The 18395-nt window shown below is 52.1% G+C and overlaps 1 protein-coding gene across 4 annotated transcripts in view; it reads left to right on the plus strand.

Annotated features, from left to right (window-relative positions):
• Wbp1l (WW domain binding protein 1 like) overlaps nt 1–18244 on the plus strand; it is a 77966-nt gene extending 59722 nt beyond the window's left edge. For all 4 annotated transcript variants that reach the window (XM_063244622.1, XM_005005985.3, XM_003475231.4 and 1 more), the window contains 3 exons: nt 5118–5220; nt 13621–13782; nt 14855–18244. In XM_063244622.1, the coding sequence (XP_063100692.1) occupies nt 5118–5220; nt 13621–13782; nt 14855–15594 (1005 nt within the window). In that variant the 3' untranslated portion in view covers nt 15595–18244. The remainder of the gene's footprint in view (nt 1–5117; nt 5221–13620; nt 13783–14854) is intronic.
• The last annotated feature ends 151 nt before the right edge of the window (nt 18245–18395 follow it).

Below are 18395 nucleotides of genomic sequence, written 5' to 3' on the forward strand. Positions count from 1 at the left end.
GACCCACACAGTGCCTGACTCTCCAGGCAGGAAACGGCCTGGCTCACCTAGGAGTCTGGTTTCTAGTGTCAAGATCGTTTTTGGTCCCTAGGGGTCTTTCTTGCCTTCTTGTAGCTTCAGCTGTGTGATCTACGGGTACTGTTATGCGGCCAGTGTTTCTAGCCATTCACAATAGAAGAACTTTTAAAGTTTCCCACTCGGCTGACGTGTCAGCAGTCGAAGCCCCCATCCCTCACTCAACACCGTGGCCTCAGCATCCTGTGCCTGTTGTGCAGAGTGGCAAGAGGGGTGCCACCTGTGTCACTGGGGAGCTGGAGTCTGCGGCCCCTCCTGGCAGGAGAACCTGCAGTCCCGGCCCTTGCTTACTCACTGAGAGCCAGCATCCTGCACTTTAGCATCCTGCGAAGGCCTCGGTGTTCTTGTTTTTAGGCTTAAAACTTTTAGACTCTAGTGTTTCCCTGAGGATGTGAGGGTGATGTAATAAGCCAGTTGCCAACAGTCTTCCAGCCCCGTAAACTGACAAGTTAAAACCTTGCCTGGGGAACCGTTACTGCCCAGCGTTTCTTTATGCTGGCACTTACAAAGTTCTTATGCTGATTGAATTGACCTTTACAGTGGCACAGCTAAGAATAGCAGCTACAGAACGTGGAAACTGTTAAGAAAATGTTCTTTGTCTCACAGTTGATGCTGCCGCCAAAGAGAGGGTGTAATGTCTTACATATGTGTAAAAGGCACATCATTCAGCCTTTTCTATCGTGAAAATGTGCTTTCTAGCTTGATGGTGACCTTGTTTGTTTCTTCTGTGTGCTGGTGTGTGTGTGTGTGTGTGTGTGTGTGTGTGTGTGTATGTACACACGCGTGTGTGCATGCAAGGTTTATTGGAGCCTTCCCACTGAGCTCCGTCCTTTTCTCAGAGATAGGTTCTCACTGAGTTGCTCTTGCTTCATCTTCCTTAGGTGCTGAGATGACAGCAGGAACCAGCACCTGTGGCTGTGCTGATGGATTTAGTTTGGTGCCCACATGTCTTTTCAGTGACCTGTCTCGAGGTAGCCACTTGGGCTAGGCTGAATGCCCAGACCCATGACAGGAGGATCTGGTAATGGGATGAAGGGCAGGGCATTAGAGAACTAGCTTCCTTCCTTCCTTCCTTCCTTTCTTCCTTCCTTTCTTTTTTACAGCACTTGGTTTTAAATAAAAAATTCCTTTTCCACAAATTCTGTGTTTTTAGCGTCTTTAAAAACAGTTTAGCTGGATATGATGGGACACACCTATAATCCTAGCACTCAGGAGGCTGAGGCAGAAAGAGCATCATGAGTTGGAGGCCAGCCTGCACTGCCTAACGAATTCAAGGCCAGCCTGAACTGCATAATGAGACCCTGTCTAAAAAATACAACAAAAGGTTAAAGGTTAAGCCTTGTTTGTGCAAATGAACGCTTCTCCAGAAGAAGACGTCTTTAGCATGCAGATCTGACTTCCTCAGCTGCTGCGGTCAGTTCTCCTTACCTAATTCCCAGTCTTCTTCCAGCCAGAGCTTTGCTCTACCATTTTCTCTCCAGATTGTTCGCTCCATCCCTCTTTGCCACTTGTTTGCCTTCTGACTATCCTGTCGCCCTCGGTTCAGGCTCACCTCCCTCCCAGAAGCCAGATTGGGACCCCTTGGTTAGTCAGCCTAGTCTCGTGTCAACTGTCTTTCTGCGGACCACAGGCTGTGTGGGAGTCCTGTCAGCTGTTCACCTGTTGGCTTCTCTGTCCCACTCAGTGCTGGCATACAGCAGGGTGCTCAGGAAGTGTAGAAGGGAGGATGCAGGCCTCGTGTCCCTCTTGGTGAGGGACCTGTCTGCTCCTCAGAAGATCAGCACAATGGCAGCTCCTGAGCCAGGGAGGAGCGGCCCTGAGCACCCTGCCCCTCTGAATGCTGCACAGAAAGCCAGGTACACTATTCCCAGGTCCGGAGTGCCCAGGCCAGGCCTGAGCTTTCTGTCAGCCATGAATGTGGACTCTGTGTGATGGGGATTTTTTATTTAAGCAGCCAGGTGTGGGGCATGTTCCTTGACCTCCTGGGCCTTAAATCCTGGGCCTGCCCAGTTACTGTCGTGTTCCGGGGAAGACTAGCCAAAGGCGTCGGACAGCACCCAGTGTTGGGTGCTGGGCTGGTGGAGGCCACTTGGCACAGCCTCTCCTGGCACACCACCCTCCTGGGGAGGGCAGAGGGGTGAGGGGACCCAGTCTTGCCCACAGTGAAGCACAGGTTCTTCTTCAGCTCACTCACTGGTGAAAGGCAGGGTGCAAGGCACACCTCGTGCCCGCTCTTCAGGGCGTCACATGTAGCAGGCTTGAAGAGGCTTTGGGGAGAATCACAGGTATCACAGAGAGCACCAGGAACATTTCACCTTAACCTGCTGCATCGTCTCTAGTTCCCTTCTCTCTTCCTCGCTGCCACAGTGAGCCTTGCTGTCCCAAAACAAGGCTAGGTGAAGGTCTGGCATGGCCTGGGTGCCCTTTGGTGACTAGCAGGGCAGCTCACTGAAGTTCAGAGATGCTGTCTTACTTAGGGCCACACAGCTGATAAGCCTGGTGTGACAGCTGGACCTGGCACCTGATACAGCTGACCCTTAACCACTTGAGCCTTGGATTCTGAGCTGCCTGAAAGTCTGCAAGTCCTCTGAGCGCCCCATGTTTGGGCTCCTCATAAACAAAGGGCGGACAAAGGGCAGGCACCAGTCCCAGACTCCTGCCCCTCTACGTTTCAGAGCTCTGCTGGCCCCAGGTCCTGCTGCCCCAGGTGCTGTGCCTGAGCTGGTGAGGGAGTGGGTGGGGTGGAAGTGTTGGGGCAGACAGTCGGCCTTGGCGACATTCAGAGCCTAGTGCACCTGCATGCACACAGGCCTTAAGCTCAAAGAAGAAGTTGGACTGTGTGGGGCCATCACGTGGCCTGCCTGAAGTCCTGCTCCTCTGTAGTGGCAGAGCTGGGCCCAGCTGCAGCTACTGGGTTCTCATGCCAGTGGGTCACCTCAAACCCCTGTGTTGTACCCTACATTCGCCTTTTCACTTCCTCATGTGGCCCCTGCTCTGAGTCCTTATGCCCCCTAACTGCCTGCCTTCTTTTCTTCCCCATGTAGCAGAACAGGTCCATTCCTACAACTAGGCAGCCTGGCGACTGCATTTGGGGGAGGTGGAGGAGTTCAGGGAGCCGGAGAAGCAGGGTTAAACTGTGCTCTTCTGGGGAAAGAGAAAAGCTGGCCCCAGCACTCGTGCGGGCAACACTGGTTCAGATCTCTGCATTGGCTTACACACCTCCCGTGCCTCACTTGACTGCTGGCTGCTCTGGGCTCAGAGCCCGCCTCATGGGTTAGCTCCCCACCCCCCCCAGGGGTGCTGGATTCTGTCCTATGGTGGAATATCACCAGCTCTGCCTTTTGAGAAACCATGAGGACAGCATAGGGCCAGAGCAGTGGCATTTGTAGGGTATGGTAAACGGGGATTGAGCCTCTTAGTATCTTTGTGAAAGGAATATCTTGCTTTGAGGCCAGAAAGGCAACAAGCCAGCTGTTTTGTCCCAGGCCTTCAGGAGGCCTCCCCTGAACACACTTTTAAAGACAGACCCCACAGGGCATGCCCGAGGATCTCGGGCTAAGCTGGACACCCGCTGGGCCCTCCCCTTTCCCCTGTCTTTCCCTGTGGCTTCAGGGGCCTATGCTGTTGCTGCCTGATCTCTATCCTTTTGGATGTCACTGTCACTGGAGTCCTTGTTTCTAACGGGGCCAGGCCTGGAGAGGAGGACCCAGCCATGTGACCCAAGTTCCCACTGGCAGCCGTCCACCCGGATGTGCGCCATAGGCAGGGTCAGTCTGAATAGTTGAAAATACAGTCCTGCGGTTTGAGTTTCTTTGCTGAGCTGGGTTTCCTTCTTTATTCTGAGCTTCCTGAAGAAAGAGAGTCGCTTCCTCAGTTTGTATCCCTTTTATCCAAGACAGTGCTTGGCACAAAGACTGGATCCAGGAGCAGAGAAGTTTGGGAAGCCAGATACACAAGACTTCAGCCTTCAGCCATGCATGACATGACACACCCACAGTACAACTGGGCTGAGGCTGGGTTTGGCTGGGAGTGTGTTTTGCACCTTGAATGTGAAATGTATTTTTAAAAGGTGTCCATCTCAATCCCCATCCAGCAGCGCTATGAATAGGATCTGGCAAGCAGCTGGGTGGTTACTCAGCAGTGCCCTTTATGTTGCTGTCCCTGAGGGTGAATCCTTGAAGGTATCAGATAAGCAGAAGTGACCCCCAAGGTGAAATTGGACCAGGTCACTGGCCAGCTCACCTGTTTCTGAAGAGTAAAGAATTTGGGGGGCAGGCTTAATCCCTCTTTTGAATCTCACTATAAATGACCTTGGGGATCAGAGCAGGGAGTGTGTGTTTTGAAGGAGGAAGTGACTGACTGGATGCTAATCCTTGAGGCCCTACTGCATTGATTGTTCCAGGAAGTTTTGTAGAAGAGCTGGTTTTATTTAAAACAGCGCTGATTCCAGGAGAATCATCCCTTCCTAGCAGCTGAATAATGCCCGAACACCATATGTTTCTGCTGGGACGTAAAGAGAAGGAAGCAGCCTTTTCCTGTCCCAGCTGAGGGACCTCGCTCTGTATTGGCTGGCTTTGCCTGGTGGACCTCCCTCCCCACTTAATAATCCTTCGCCCTGAGCTGTGCCCCCAGCACTTTTTTATATGTTGAGAGAAGGTGTTGCTAAGTTGTAAGTTGGCAGGTTAACCATGCTGGGCCTGAGCTTGGGGTCCTCCTGTCTCAGCCTTCTGGAGTATGTTGTATGGTTCTTTTTAACTTTTTTCCTAAATGAAATAAGCTTTGTGGATGGACAGGCAAGTGACCAGGAGGGGGTTGTGTGTGTGAAAAAAATTGGTGATTGGTTGATTGAGACAGGTTCCTGCTATGTAGTTCAGGCTGGTCTTGAATTCACTTTATAGCTCAGGCTGGCCTTGAACTCACAGCAGTCCTCTTGTCTCAACCGCCTATGTTTTGGGATTACAGGTGTTTGCCACAATATCCAGCAAAATTGGTAATAGTTCTAGCTTAGTATATTAAAGTGCTCCCTGACTTTTGTTTTTTAGGATAAGGAAGCCTGTGTGGGTACCAACAATCAGAGCTACATCTGTGACACAGGACACTGCTGTGGACAGTCTCAGTGCTGCAACTACTACTACGAACTCTGGTGTAAGTGCCTGCCGGGGCTCTGGGGTCCTGCCTCTGCACCTTGGGGAACCAAGGGCAGCCTTTCATGCTTCTGTTGGGATAGCACTGGTGAGCTGTCTGCTTCCAGATTCCCAAAGGGACTTCCTTGTAGAGGAGCAGGGCTGTGGTGCACTAGAACACTGTGAGCTTAAGACGGGGCCTGAGGCTGGGGGCCGTGGCTGCCAGCCTGCTGCCAGTGCTCCTGCGGGTTCCTCTTTCTTCTTTATTTCTTCCTCTTGCTCCTCCTCCTTTTTTTCTTCCCCTCCCCTCCCCTCCCCTCCCCTCTTCTCTTCTCTTCTCCTCTCTTCTTTTCTTTTGCAGTACCAGAGGCCTTGCACAGGCTAGGCAGACACTGCCACTGAGCTACTGAGCTATCTCCCCATCCTGGGGTTCCCTCTTGCCAGCACAGAGCCCTGGCTTCTGTCTCCTTCCCCACACTGCTGTGAGCTCTGGGCTTAGCTTTCCCAGCCAGTAGTGCTGCTCTGTTGTAGAAACCAGCAAGGCTTCCAGAGCCCCTATGAGAGCCTCCCAGAGCTGCCTCGTCCTGAGGGCCCTGCTCAAAGCACAGCATTCCCCAAGGTCTCTGCTCTGGATTTCTTCTGTGGAGAGGGTGTCTCAGTCCCTTCTCTTTCCTCAGCTCAAGCTGAGGCATCTGGAGCCTCCCTGATACACATGGCCTGCTGCCATTAGCTAAGTGCCTGGTAAAGACAGCCTCTGGGGCCCCCTGCGTTTCCACAGCCTCCTGACAGTCCTGGCCTTCTTGTGGCCTTCGGGGAGTTCCTCAGGGTGCCTCGCAGGACTCAGACAATGCTCCGGGCTGCTAGATAGAGAGGAGGGTCTTAGCATGCCTTTGGGCTGAGGGCCCCAGTGAACCCACACTGTGATTCGCCACTCTTGACAGGAGACAGCAGACTGTAGCCCTGGAACGATTGTGAGCCCCATCCCTGTTTCCATGTGGAGATGACTTGAGGTTCCTTTGTTAAATGGTGCCCTTAGCCCATCATCCCTGCTGCCCTTTGCCTTTCTCCCTGTTTCCCTGTGTCAGTGGCTAGGACTATTGTTTGGCCTGGCAAGGACATGGGGCTCCTGGCAGAGAAGCCTCTGCCTGTGAAGTGCAGTTGTCTGGGACAGCCAGCGGGTGGGTCCGCCCAGCAGGCCTCTCCTGCAGCCCTGCCTTTCCCTTCCAGGGGCGGAGGGCTGAGGATTTCCAGGCAGTGCCGTGCCAGGGGGACAGTGCCCCACCAGGCTCCTGTGTTTATAAGCGGAGCCACAGGTGGGCACAGAATTGTCGAGGCTCTTTTAGAAGAGGTGCAGCTAAAAAGCAGAGCAGAGAACACCAAGTGCCTGCAGTGGACTGCACTTAACTGCCTTAAAGTGCAGATCCCCACAGGCTTTCGCTTCTCCCTCCCAGCCTTGTTAAAACAAAAGGTGAAGCCCTGCTGTGCTTAGGTGAGGAGCTGACTTGGGTCACAACACTGGGCTAGGTGGCAGGTGAGGTGGTGGCAGTCAGAAGACCCAGGTGTTCGGGAGCTTGTCTGGGAAGTGGGTTTCACTCCAGGGACCTTGAGAAGGTTGGAGGAAGAGCGGGTGGTTCTCTGTGCAGTAATGGTGGTCTAGAGAGGGAGGCAGCAGACAGAGACAAGTGTCTGCTCAGAGCGGGAAGATTGTGCTGCTTACAAGTTGTAGGTTATTCATAGTCACCAAGTTTTAGAGGGATGGAAAAGCAAAAGTGAAAGCAAAGCACACCTCACGCCTGTGCCCAGCGGTGGCTTCTTAGCAGGTGACGCTTGGGGTCTCTTCCAGCCCTCCCAGGAGCCTGGGTTTTCTGCTTTATTTAGGGCCTGGGCTCCCCCAGAAATGAATGGGAGGTAGGTTGGGAGTTAGAATGAGCCGGTGACATCTCAGCAGAACTGTGCTCTTTGCTGTTTTACACCATGTTCCTTTCATTGCCTCTTATTTGCCAGAGTTGTGAAAGCAGGGAGCTCTGGGTTGGTTGATAAGGAAAACGGTCGGCGAGGAATGCTGCACTGCAGCTATATTGGCCTGTGAGGAAAGGCCTTTGGAAGAAACACCACTCCCAGTAGCCTTGTTAGGTCTGCTGAGCTGAGTTTTCCTTTGTGCTGAGGAGTGTCACAGCGCAGACTAAAGATTGTTTTGGTACTGGGAATCAAATTCAGTGCCTCACACTTACCAGGCAGGCCCTCTGCTGTTGAGCTGGATCTCCTGCCCTGAAGCCCTAATTAGCAGTGCAGTGATTGAGGCGCTAAACACCATTGTTGTTCTGTCCGTGCATTTGTATGGCATTTGTACTTTAACTCACCATTCTTCTTCTTTTTTTTTTTTTTTTGTACCAGGGATTGAATTCAAAATTGCGTGCTTGCAAGAGAGGTGCTTATGCCGCTGAGCTAACTCCTCAGCCCCAACTCATCATTCTATCATTTAGTTGTTCAACAAACCTTTAGGCTTAATAGTTTTGAACTTCAGTGGGCATCAGAATTTCTGGCAGTTTTCTAGGCCCTACTCCCAATTTGCTCTTTTATTATTTTGTTTCACAGTGCTGGGCATCAAACCCAAGACCTTTCAGAAAGAGCTCCTGCACTAGGGCTGTGGGGCTTGCTTGAGAATAAATGGGAAACAGAGGGCCTCTGTGGGTAGAGCTGTGCCTGGTACTGAGGGGTCTTCACCCTCATCATCCGGCTTTGCCTGAGCGTCTGTCCTGTTTCTTGGGGCTGGGGCACTGAGCCCAGCTCTGCTGGTGACGGCTGAGAAACGTTTGAGCCTTACTGCACAGCTACTCTGCTTAGGTCTCCTACCTCAGGCCTGCTGGATGCTGGTTCCGCTGGCAAAGGAGACTGGGAGGACGGGGACGTCCTCAGGTCTCTCAGTTTTCCTCAAAGCACTTTGCCACTCCTTGAGCTGTGTTCTCCAGGGAGAAGTCCATGCGGCCTGAGATAAGCTGGGGAGTCTTGCCCAAGTCCTGGGTTTCCCTGGTTTGGTTGATTAGAACAGGGCACTAGGTCTGGCTGACCTGACACCTTGTCCATGAATGGGCGCTTGACAGTGGGTTGCCTGACTTTGCAGTGAATTTCCCAAGAGCAGAACCTATGAGCAGATTTTGGACTTGCTCCTGACCCATGTTTGACTGTTTTGGGGGAGGTTAAAAGGGAAATTTAAAGGAAATTCTTCTTATCTGTGGCTGTTGGGTATAAACAGCAGTAGGCTAGAAAATGTACCTTATATCAGACATGGTTCTGAGGTGGCCACATGCTCATGAACCCACGCAGTACCACAGAGATTTTCTCTCGTTTCACAGATAGGGGACCAGAGTCACAAACCCAGAGGAGATGGTGAGTGTGAACTGGGATTGGAGCCAGGCCACCTGTTCCTGGTGCCTGCAGACCCAGTCATGCTTGTTCCTGGTCTTTTGAGGAAGGTGCCTGTCTCTGAAGTCTTCATCTTCTAAATTTAGGCCCTTCCCAGGTGGCGGCAGCAGGAGCCGCTGCCTCAGGCTGTGAAGCGAAGGTGGTTACCCTAGGCAGCTGGCGGCTGCTGGGTAGGGTGGGGCGGGGTGGAGTGGTGTCCACAGGTCTGTAGTGAACTCTGGGGCCCTGGACTCAGTTTGGACCCTGGGCTGTGACTGTTTTTAAAAACGTGTTTTACATTTTATTTAGCATGACAAATGCACCCCCCAGCAAGGGCACAGCTTTCAAAGTTGCAGGCATGTAGTCTCTGAAGGTGTGTTTCATGGCAGTATTTCTGTGTATCTTTTACTAGGTTTCACTTTTTAAACTTTCTTCCTTGTTTCTGAAATTTAAGATGAAAGTTTGGCCAGTGAATAGGAGCTAGTCAGTCTTCTCCCCTTGGAAGCCAGCGAGATACAGCTTTGTCCAGAACATCTCCTGAGATACTGTTTGTGAGGGCCCTGTCAGAATGGCTCCTGCTGACCTCCTGCCCAGTGGGGCTAGCTCGCAGTCACCCTTCCCGAACCTGTGCTGCCATCCTGTCATGCCGCCAAACCCATTGTGGGCCCCCAGAAAAACTGCAGGCCGGTGCATGGTGGAGGTGCTTTCTCTAATGTCAAGTGAAAGGAATAGATGGGCCAAGATGTGGCTCCGTGACGGACATGTGCTCAGGACAGAAGAGGCTCAAGGCTTGATTCTGGGCACATGGGCTGTGCATGAGTGTGTGCACACGCATAGTGCACTGCTGGACTTTCACTGGTTCTGTGTTAGAGTGTAACAGAGGTGCCAGGAGTGGTATTGTACATCTGTAAATCCTACCACTCAGGAGGCTGAGGCAGGAGAATCATCATGAGTTTGCGGTCAGCCTGGCCTATATAATTGAATTCAAAACCAGTCTGAACTACCTAGCAAGATCCTGTCTCCAAAAAAAGGCTATGAAATGATACCTGGGGGGCTGGAGATTTAGCTCAGCAGCATAAGCGCCTGCCTTGTAAGCAGGAGGTTGTGAGTTCGATCCCTGGTACCGATAAAAAAAAGGAAAAAGACAAAAAAAAAAAAGAAATGATACCTGGATTTACCTTTAGGTGAGGAGCCACTGGAAATCTGACTTGGGGAGGAAACATGTAGTTAGGTGCTGACTGTCTAATGGGAGGAGGCATTTGGGAGCTGAGCTGACTTTGGCGGCGTAGTCCTACAGCCTCTGCAGACATGAAGATCACTTGAGCTTGTAAACTCAGGATCACTGCGGGTCGCATAGTGAGCCCCCGTCTCTTTAAAGCTGTGCAGAGCTGCCGGCCACTTCATCTCACTGAGTACGGGCAGCGCAGAGCAGCAGCCAGAGTCATGAGCACCCTGACTGCAGCCCAGCCCAGCCCATAAGCAGAAGGCTGTGCCACTTTGTGTGTCCCTGAGGTGAGCCCCACCTGGGAGGACAGGCTGGGTGGGACCTGCATCAGTGGCCACTTGCCCTGTCCTCTTCTGTGGCCTGACTGCCATGCCTGAGGGTTCTCTAGCATGGCTGTCTGGGGTCTTTCACCAGCTGAGACATCACTGCTGGGTTGAGCCCTGGCTGCTGGGAGCCACTGGAAGCTGTGGAATGGCAACTCGGCCTGCCTTGGCTGGAGGCCAGGGTGTCATCGGGAGGCCCTGTCTCAACTGGATGAGGCAAGGAGACCCCACAGGGACGTGCAGGGGGACAGAGAAGGGACCTTGTCTGACACACTACCAACGACTGCTGAGGTCTTTTAAGATACTTTGTGTATACATGTGAGGGAAGACAGGGATTTATTCATTCACAAGTATTTGGCAGAGGAGAAGCACTTTTTCTTTTTGGTATTGGACAATGAATCCAGGGCCATCATTCTGAGCTCAGGTATTTTTACGGTGTCTTATTTTGAGACAGGGTCTCACTCAGATGCTAAGGTGGGCTCACATTCGTGATCCCCCATCTCAGCCCCTCTAAGTGCTTGAGTTCCAGGTATGCGCCACCCTTCTTGGCTTCCTGAGATGAATTTGTATTGAAGAAGAATATTTTTTCCTACTATAAAGAAGTACATAGCTGAGCTAGGCATGGTGGCACACACCTGAAATGCCGGCACCCTATCTCAACACATTTTAAAAAGGACCAGGGCTAGATACGTAGCTTAGTGCAAACACCCCTGGGTTCAGCCTCAGTATTGAGGGGCAGGGGTGGTGGTAGTGGTATATGTTTACCTTGGAAAAATTAAAAATGCAGATGGAAACCTGTTGCGCTGTCATCTAAAATGACCTCCTGATTGGCTGGCTGGCTGTTCATTTTTTTTCTTTTTCTGTTCACATATACTTTATTTTTTGTGATGTTAGGCATCAAACCCAGGGTCTCACACATGCTAGGCAAATGCTCTATTACTGAACTGTGTCAAACAGCATCTGTTGCACTTCTTGTTTGTTTGTTGCTGTGGTCCTAGGAATTGAATCCAAAGCCTTTGCACTGAGCTGCGTCCACACAGCCCCTTCATTAACTATTTTATTTTGAGATAAGATTCTTGCTGAGTTCAGTCCTTCTGCCTTAGCCTTCCAGAATGTTGAGGTTATGTCTGGCTGGAGATAGGGAGAGTTTGTTCAGAAATCTATAGCAATTTTTTAAAAACATAGAGGCTTGGCATATCAGATTGCACACTACATGTGTGTATTTTTTTTTTTAAACAGGAAAATTTATTGGAGAAAAGGAATGGGGGAGCAGACAGCTCCTGAGGGACAGGAGGGCTCTGGGATGGGTTGCCAGCAAGCCCACCTCGCACAAGTTTTCTAGAGCAAAATCATGAGGCGGGTACAACGTGGATCAAAATTACAATCAACCCATAAGATTGCAGGGGTAGTGGCTTAGGGAATATTGATCTAATGGTAGCAAGGGTACATGGATGCCATCACTAACCTTGGTGGATAATCTGTAGCTTAGTCTAGTAGGTGGGAGAATCTGGACAGCCTGCTGCAAGTGGGATAATGAGAAATCTCAAGAGGGCGATACCAATAATCCCAGGCCTTCCTCATTTCATCCTGTAGGGAAGGGGACAGTAATCCTCAGCTGGCCTCCGGCCACATCCTGAGGCATTCTCGGCCTCTGCACAGACTGAGGCCCGGCTCTGCCCACTTTCACTGTCTGACTCAGCTGTCTGTAATACTCTTCTGAAGAGGTACCCTTTGTTTCCATCTAGCTGCATGGAACTGAGAAGGCTGGAACAGGGGAAAGCGCAGGCAGTGGCCTTCTCCAGAGAGCTGATCTCGTGATCAGATCAGATGACCTCTCTGTGAGATTGGTCTCAGAAAAGGATTCTGGGACATTTGTCGTTGGTTCCATCTGCCGATCACTTAGAGTCTGGAAGCCCCTGAATAGCAAGCACTTTGAAATATCAAGTGTAGCCAGAAGAGTGTTACTTCTTACCAATAGAAGTGTTTTAGTGGTTGACTCCTCCCTTCCAAGTATCTTGCTAGGACCTCCAGCATGGTACAGGGAAGCACTGGATGTCAGATACACCGAGTCCACGTCCCCAAAGTCACAGAATGAAGTCTGAGGAACAACAGAGGTTAAGAGTAGGAAACTCAGGGGCTGGGAATTTAGCTCAGCAGCATAAGCACCTGCCTTGCAAGTGTGTGGTCGTGAGTTCGACCCCTGGTACCGATAAAAAAGAAAAGACAAAAAAAAAAAAAAAGAGTAGGAAAATCTGTTGAAGAATAGGAATGGGGAATAGACAGCTCCTGAAAGACAGGAGGGGTCCTGGCCGGGTTACCCCATACCTTATATTTTAATTTAAATTTATAATCATTCTGTATCTGTGACTTCATTGGTCTTGTTAAAATTAAATCATTGTGAATCAAAACCCATGTTGAAAATAATTAGGATCATACTGTTTTATAATCTGCCTTTTTCATTTAATATCAAGCTGAGTATGGTGGCTCACATCTGTAATCATAGCACTTGGGAGGCTGAGGCAGGAGGATTGTTATGAGTTCATGACCAGCCTGGTTACAAAGTGAGCCCAAGGCCAGCCTGAAATGTATAGTGAGATCCTGTCTCAAAAAGCCAAAAAAACCCAAAAAACCTCTTATGTGTAAAAAAATAGAATTCTAAAGGTAACATTTTATGAATCACTTTTTAAATGATTCATATTGTTTGATTGTATGACTATATCCCCAGAGAAATTTAAAAACCCTATTTAGAAATTCATTTACTAATTTAAAAAATAAAGGCAGTAAAGATAAAATTAGTTAACTTTTAAACCTAATTTGTTTCATAATTTGAAGTTTAAATTTCTCATAACTCTTGACACCTGAAAAGATGCTGTTTTTGTATTTTTCCATTGTCTTTTTCTCCATGTGTGTGCACGCTCAATTTTTGAGCAAAATTGTTCATTAATGTATTTTTCAAAGCCAATTCTGTGGGAATTGAAGAGGGCTTTTCTTCTGGGGTTGCCGAGGCTACCCTGTGGGGATTGGGACCCAGGGCCTCTGGGCTCCCCAGAGCTGGGAGGAAGCAGTCCGGAAGAGGGGCCTGAGGTGATTAGGGTTGTGTGTCGCAGAAGCATAGGTGGCCTAGAGCCCTGGCCTTTCCCTAGGCATTAGTAGAGCCTCTCTGAAGCTCCACCAGCTGCTAATCTGAGTGGGTGAGGAAGGGAGAGACAGGCCCCAAGACAGCGGAAACCCTTTTCCTGGGATCCCTTTAAGAGGAGGAGGGCACTGCCCTGTACGGTCACCATATTTAATGCCCGCGGAAGTCGTCAATATCCCTCCCCTGCTGTCTCCCGTGCCAGGCACTCACTAGCGTGTAGCTTAAAGGCCAGGTACCTGGGCAGGGCCCGGCCATGCAGCACTGTCCAGGCCTCCCTGTTGGCACACTGCCCCCCAGCCGGTCCTCACATGTCACCGCCTCTCTGGGCCCCACCAGGGTTCTGGCTGGTGTGGACCATCATCATCATCCTGAGCTGCTGCTGCGTCTGCCACCACCGCCGAGCCAAGCACCGCCTTCAAGCCCAGCAGCGACAACACGAAATCAACCTGATCGCCTACCGGGAGGCCCACAACTTCTCAGCGCTGCCGTTTTACTTCAGTATGTACACTGGGAGCCCCTCTCCCACCCCAGGGCCAGGAGCACAGGGCAGCGGCCGTGGCCCCTCTGGGTGTGGTTGGGGTGCCCTATCCCTGCACAGATCAGGCTCTCCGAAGTGCTGGCCAGGGCAGCCGCTCCTCAAGCAGCTGCTGTTTCTGTTAGGGTTGTTAGATGGAATGTGATATGTGAGGGAGCTGAGACTCAGAGTGGCCTGAGAGCTTCCTGGCATATCACTTGCCTGGTAGAGGTGGCCATGAAAGGAGCTGGGGTCGGTAGGGGTGGCGGTGGGACTTCAGAGAACTGGGAAGCTTGATGCCTCCCTGAAGCGCATTCCCAGACTTCTGGGGTTCTTTACACGTGACTTCAAGTGGCACTCAAGGCCCAGATGGGCAGTTTATCCCACAATGAAGGGGTCAGTTGCTTAGCACACTGCTTGGCATACAGCAAGTACTCAATAAATGCTAGCAGGTACTGTTATAATGGGATGGTTGTGCCTCTGGGCATGCAGGACATGGAGAAGGTGACTTACCTGGCCTGTTTGCATGGCCTTGGTAAGAGAGGTCCTTCCCTTCCCACCTGCTCCTGATCTGAGCCAAGCTGAGGCTCATTTGTCTACGCAGACCACCTCCAGCCAGCTGAGAGAGAGAGAGCAGGTTCCTAACCTCGCAAGAGAAGCCTCGGTACAGGGCCTAGTCAGAAGGCCTTGAGTTAGGGTCCCTGACTGGGGCTCGAAGACTACCGAGGAACATAAACTTGCCCGCTGGGGAACGAGGTCCATTCTGGGCAGCTACTTCTTGACTGACCTTGTGCCTTACCTCTAGGTGGACAGGAAGTTACGAAGCAGGATTGGGAGTCTTTGGGTGTCAAGCTGGATTAGGTCACCTCCCAACTATCCCTCTCCTCCACACAGTTGCTCACAGACCTCTCCCCTGCCCACAAGAAGCTGTGGTGACCACTTGGTGCCTGTCCTGTGGGGTAGGAAGGGACAGTGCATGTGTTTAGTGTGGGCTTTGCAGCCTGTCCTAGGTGATGGCCAGTACAATAATTTCTCCTCCCTGCCTCTCCATTGCAGGGTTTTTGCCAAACTATTTACTACCTCCTTATGAGGAAGTGGTGAACCGACCTCCAACTCCTCCCCCGCCATACAGTGCCTTCCAGCTCCAGCAGCAGCAGCTGCTGCCTCCTCAGTGTGGCCCCACAGGTGGCGGGCCACCAGGCACCGATCCTACCAGGGGCTCCCCTAGGGTACAGAACAGCCCCTTGTCTGGGCCCAGCAGAAGCACCACGAGACCCCCGAGCGTCGCCGACTCTGAGCCCTCTGACATGCCGGCTGACCCAGCCACCAAAGTCCCCGGAGTGGAGCCTAATCGCTCAGTGGCCGGCCTGGATGAGCTGGATCCAGGGGCCTTCCTAGACAAAGATTCTGAATGCAAGGAGGAGCTGCTGAAAGATGACAGCTCAGAGCATGGCGGGGCACTCCCTGACAGCAAGGAGAAGACGCCAGGCAGACATCGCCGCTTCACTGGGGACTCGGGCATTGAGGTGTGTGTGTGCAGCCGGGGCCACCGCGATGAGGACCTCAAAGAGTTCAGCACACTCATCGGCGAGGCTCTGGATGGGCCCCTGGACTTCTGTGACAGCTGCCACGTGCGGCTTCCTGGCGACGAGGAGGAAGGGCTCTGCCAGCCCTCCGAAGAGCAGGCTCCCGAGCCTGGACACGTCCACCTGCCACGGCCACCCGCGTGCCTGCTGCTGAACCCCATCAATGAGCAGGACTCGCCACCGCCCCAGAGTAGCAGCTCCCCCAGCTAGAGGAGGCCCCACCTGCACAAGGACTCAGCAAGCAAGTGGCGGGCCACCAGAGAAGCATTAAGTGACTTTCCAAGGAAGTGGCCGAGCCACTTTGCTCTTTTTCTTTTTCCTCCTCCTCCTGTCCTCCATTTCCTGCATCTCCGGGTACAGTTCAGGGGGTGGTTGCCTCCCCCCACAGAAAGCACAGTGCAGCGGAGAGCCAAGAGTCGATTCTGACCCATTCCTCACATCTACCTGTCCCCTGCTTCCTGTCGCACCTGCCTGCCTGGGTCACAGATGTGTCTTTAAAGCTCCTGGGAAGGGGTGGCACTGTGCCCTGAGATGATTCTTGGCAGTGGGGAGAATTTGTGCTCTGGTTTTAGTTTAAGAAGATTGTGCTGTGTCTTAGTCCAGGAGAGGGAAGCTGGCAGGACTGAGTGCCCAGAGCAGCTTGGGGACTGTGGCCCGCGACTGTGGTGTCTGCAGAGCCACCACAGGGCTCACTCTCTGGGTGGAGGAGAGCTGTGTTCTCTTGGGTCCAAGTGACACGGCCAGGGCGTCACCCGTGTCCTCGAGGGCCCCTCCAGTGAGCTCTGGCCTGCTGCGGGTGTGGGAGTCCACTGCCTTCTCCCGCTTTGTACTCCCCACAAAAGCCACCAAGGACCTTAGCAGCCAGCGGGCGAGAGTGCTGTCCTGGGCGAGGGAGACTTGTGGTTCTTCGCAGGTCACTCTTCAGAAAGGCCTCGTCCTGGGCAGTAGAGAGCTGCTTCCCGTGTCCCTGTGCTCCAGCTATTCCTGCAGGTGACCATGTCCTTAGCCATCCATGCTCTCGGCGCCCAGGGCTGTGTCTCCTTGCGCCCTGTGAACACAGACTGAGGCGGCCCATGGCCTGGTTCTCACACAGTATTTTCTCTTTGATTCTTAGTAAGTCTGTTGTTGTTTATTTGTTTTAAACTGACCACTTGGGAAAAATACCTTGGTTATCTGTGGTTCTCATGCCCTGATCCTCTGCCTCTGATGTGGTCTGAGGACTCTGCCGAAAGCAAAGGTGGCTGTCCAGTGAGGTGGTCGGGTCTTGGCAGCCTGGCCGGACGTGCAAGGCCATGGCCTTGGCCCTGAGCGCAGAGCGTCCACAGCCTTGGGGACCTTCCTTCTACCTGTAAGTCCCAAACAACTCCCTGAAGTGTCTCAGAAGAAAACGAGTCTTTCCAAAACGAATCTTTCTTCAGCTAACTGACCCAGCAGTTGGGGTCCAGTCCTCTCGTGCCCCTGTCCCTGCCCCTCCCCTTGGGTGGGGTGACTCACTGTATTCCCGCTTGATGAAGCAGCCGCTGGGGGACAGCAGGGTCATTGTCATACAGTTTGGCCTCAGAGAACTAACGGAGCTTGGCTTTGCGCTAGGAACATGCTAGAGGGGACAGCAAGCAGCCAGACCAACATTTCCCAGCCAGCCTGATTCGTAGGAAGCATTTGGTTCTTTTCCTGCTCCTGAACCATGATTTTCAGACTAGATGTTAATGTTACATTACGGGGGGTGGGGGGGATATACATACATATATATATATATATATATATATGTATATATATATGTATATATGTATATATGGTGTGCATGCACGCACAAAAGCAGACAAATCCAAGGTTGTGAGGTGAATGTTTGCTTTTGGATTCCACAAAACCAAAATCCATGTTGAACAAAGTGAAATCTGTACACAGTGACTTTTTGGGTGACTGTGTGTGCGTGCACGTGTGTGTGTGTGTGTGTGTGTGTGTGTGTGTGTGTGTGTGTGTCCAGGCCCTGTGTTCTGTGAAGATACTTTGAAGGGCAGCCCTTCTGCTCACATTAACCACACATCCGAAGCAGATGAGGCCCGCTCAAAGTATTTATTTTATGCCTTTATGTTTACCGAACAAACATCTGACTGTGTGCCTGGGTGCATCGGTGGCAGGGGGGCGGCAGCCTGGTGCTGGCTGCGCCCAGGCAGGTCCCCTCCTCCTCACTGCAGTTTGCACACGCCCCCGGCCACTCGAAGCCTGCATTGTGTCACTGGAGTGGAACTGAGCTCCAGGTGCCTGCCGCCCCCCAGGCCCCTCAGCCTCGCTGTCAGGAGGTCCGAGGACTCTGCCGGAAGCAAAGGTGGCTGTCCAGTGAGGTGGTCGGGTCTTGGCAGCCTGGCCGGACGTGCAAGGCCATGGCCTTGGCCCTGAGCGCAGAGCGTCCACAGCCTTGGGGACCTTTCTTCCACCTGTAAGTCCCAAACAACTCCCTGAAGTGTCTCAGAGGAAAACGAGTCTTTCCAAAACGAATCTTTCTTCAGCTAACTGACCCAGCAGTTTGGGTCCAGTCCTCTCCCTGAAGGCCGAGCTGGCTGCCTGCTCAGGAGATGGACAGCGAGGCCAGGGGCTGGGGGCTCCGCGGAGCTGACTGCAGCCTGTGAGCAGAAGGTTGGTGGCGGCTCCGGTGCTACAGTCTGAAGACTTGCAGACGCAGACATTCCCGCACCAGGCACATTGCGCCCTTGGTTCCATGCAGATGTGTATTTTAAGCAATAAGACTCAGCTGATCACTGTTCTGGGCAATCCTGGTGACACATTTCCTGTGCTGTGATTGTTCTAAAGACAGAGTGGCTCTAACCACTGTGAGAACCTCAAATAAAAATCAATCCCAAAATCCTCCTGTGCTCGCTTCTTACAGTGCTTTGCTCCCCTCGCCCTTGCCCTCAAATTTTGATTCCTGGAAGCCTCAAGGAAGCCCCCAAAACAGGTTCAGGGCAGACTCCACCCTCCCAGTGGTGGAAATGGGACCTGTGAAAGACAGCAAG

Source organism: Cavia porcellus, unplaced genomic scaffold (genome assembly GCF_034190915.1).
Source record: "Cavia porcellus strain 051 isolate PalLab524CR breed Dunkin Hartley unplaced genomic scaffold, mCavPor4.1 scaffold_2, whole genome shotgun sequence".
In the NCBI taxonomy this organism is placed as follows: Eukaryota; Metazoa; Chordata; class Mammalia; order Rodentia; family Caviidae; genus Cavia; species Cavia porcellus.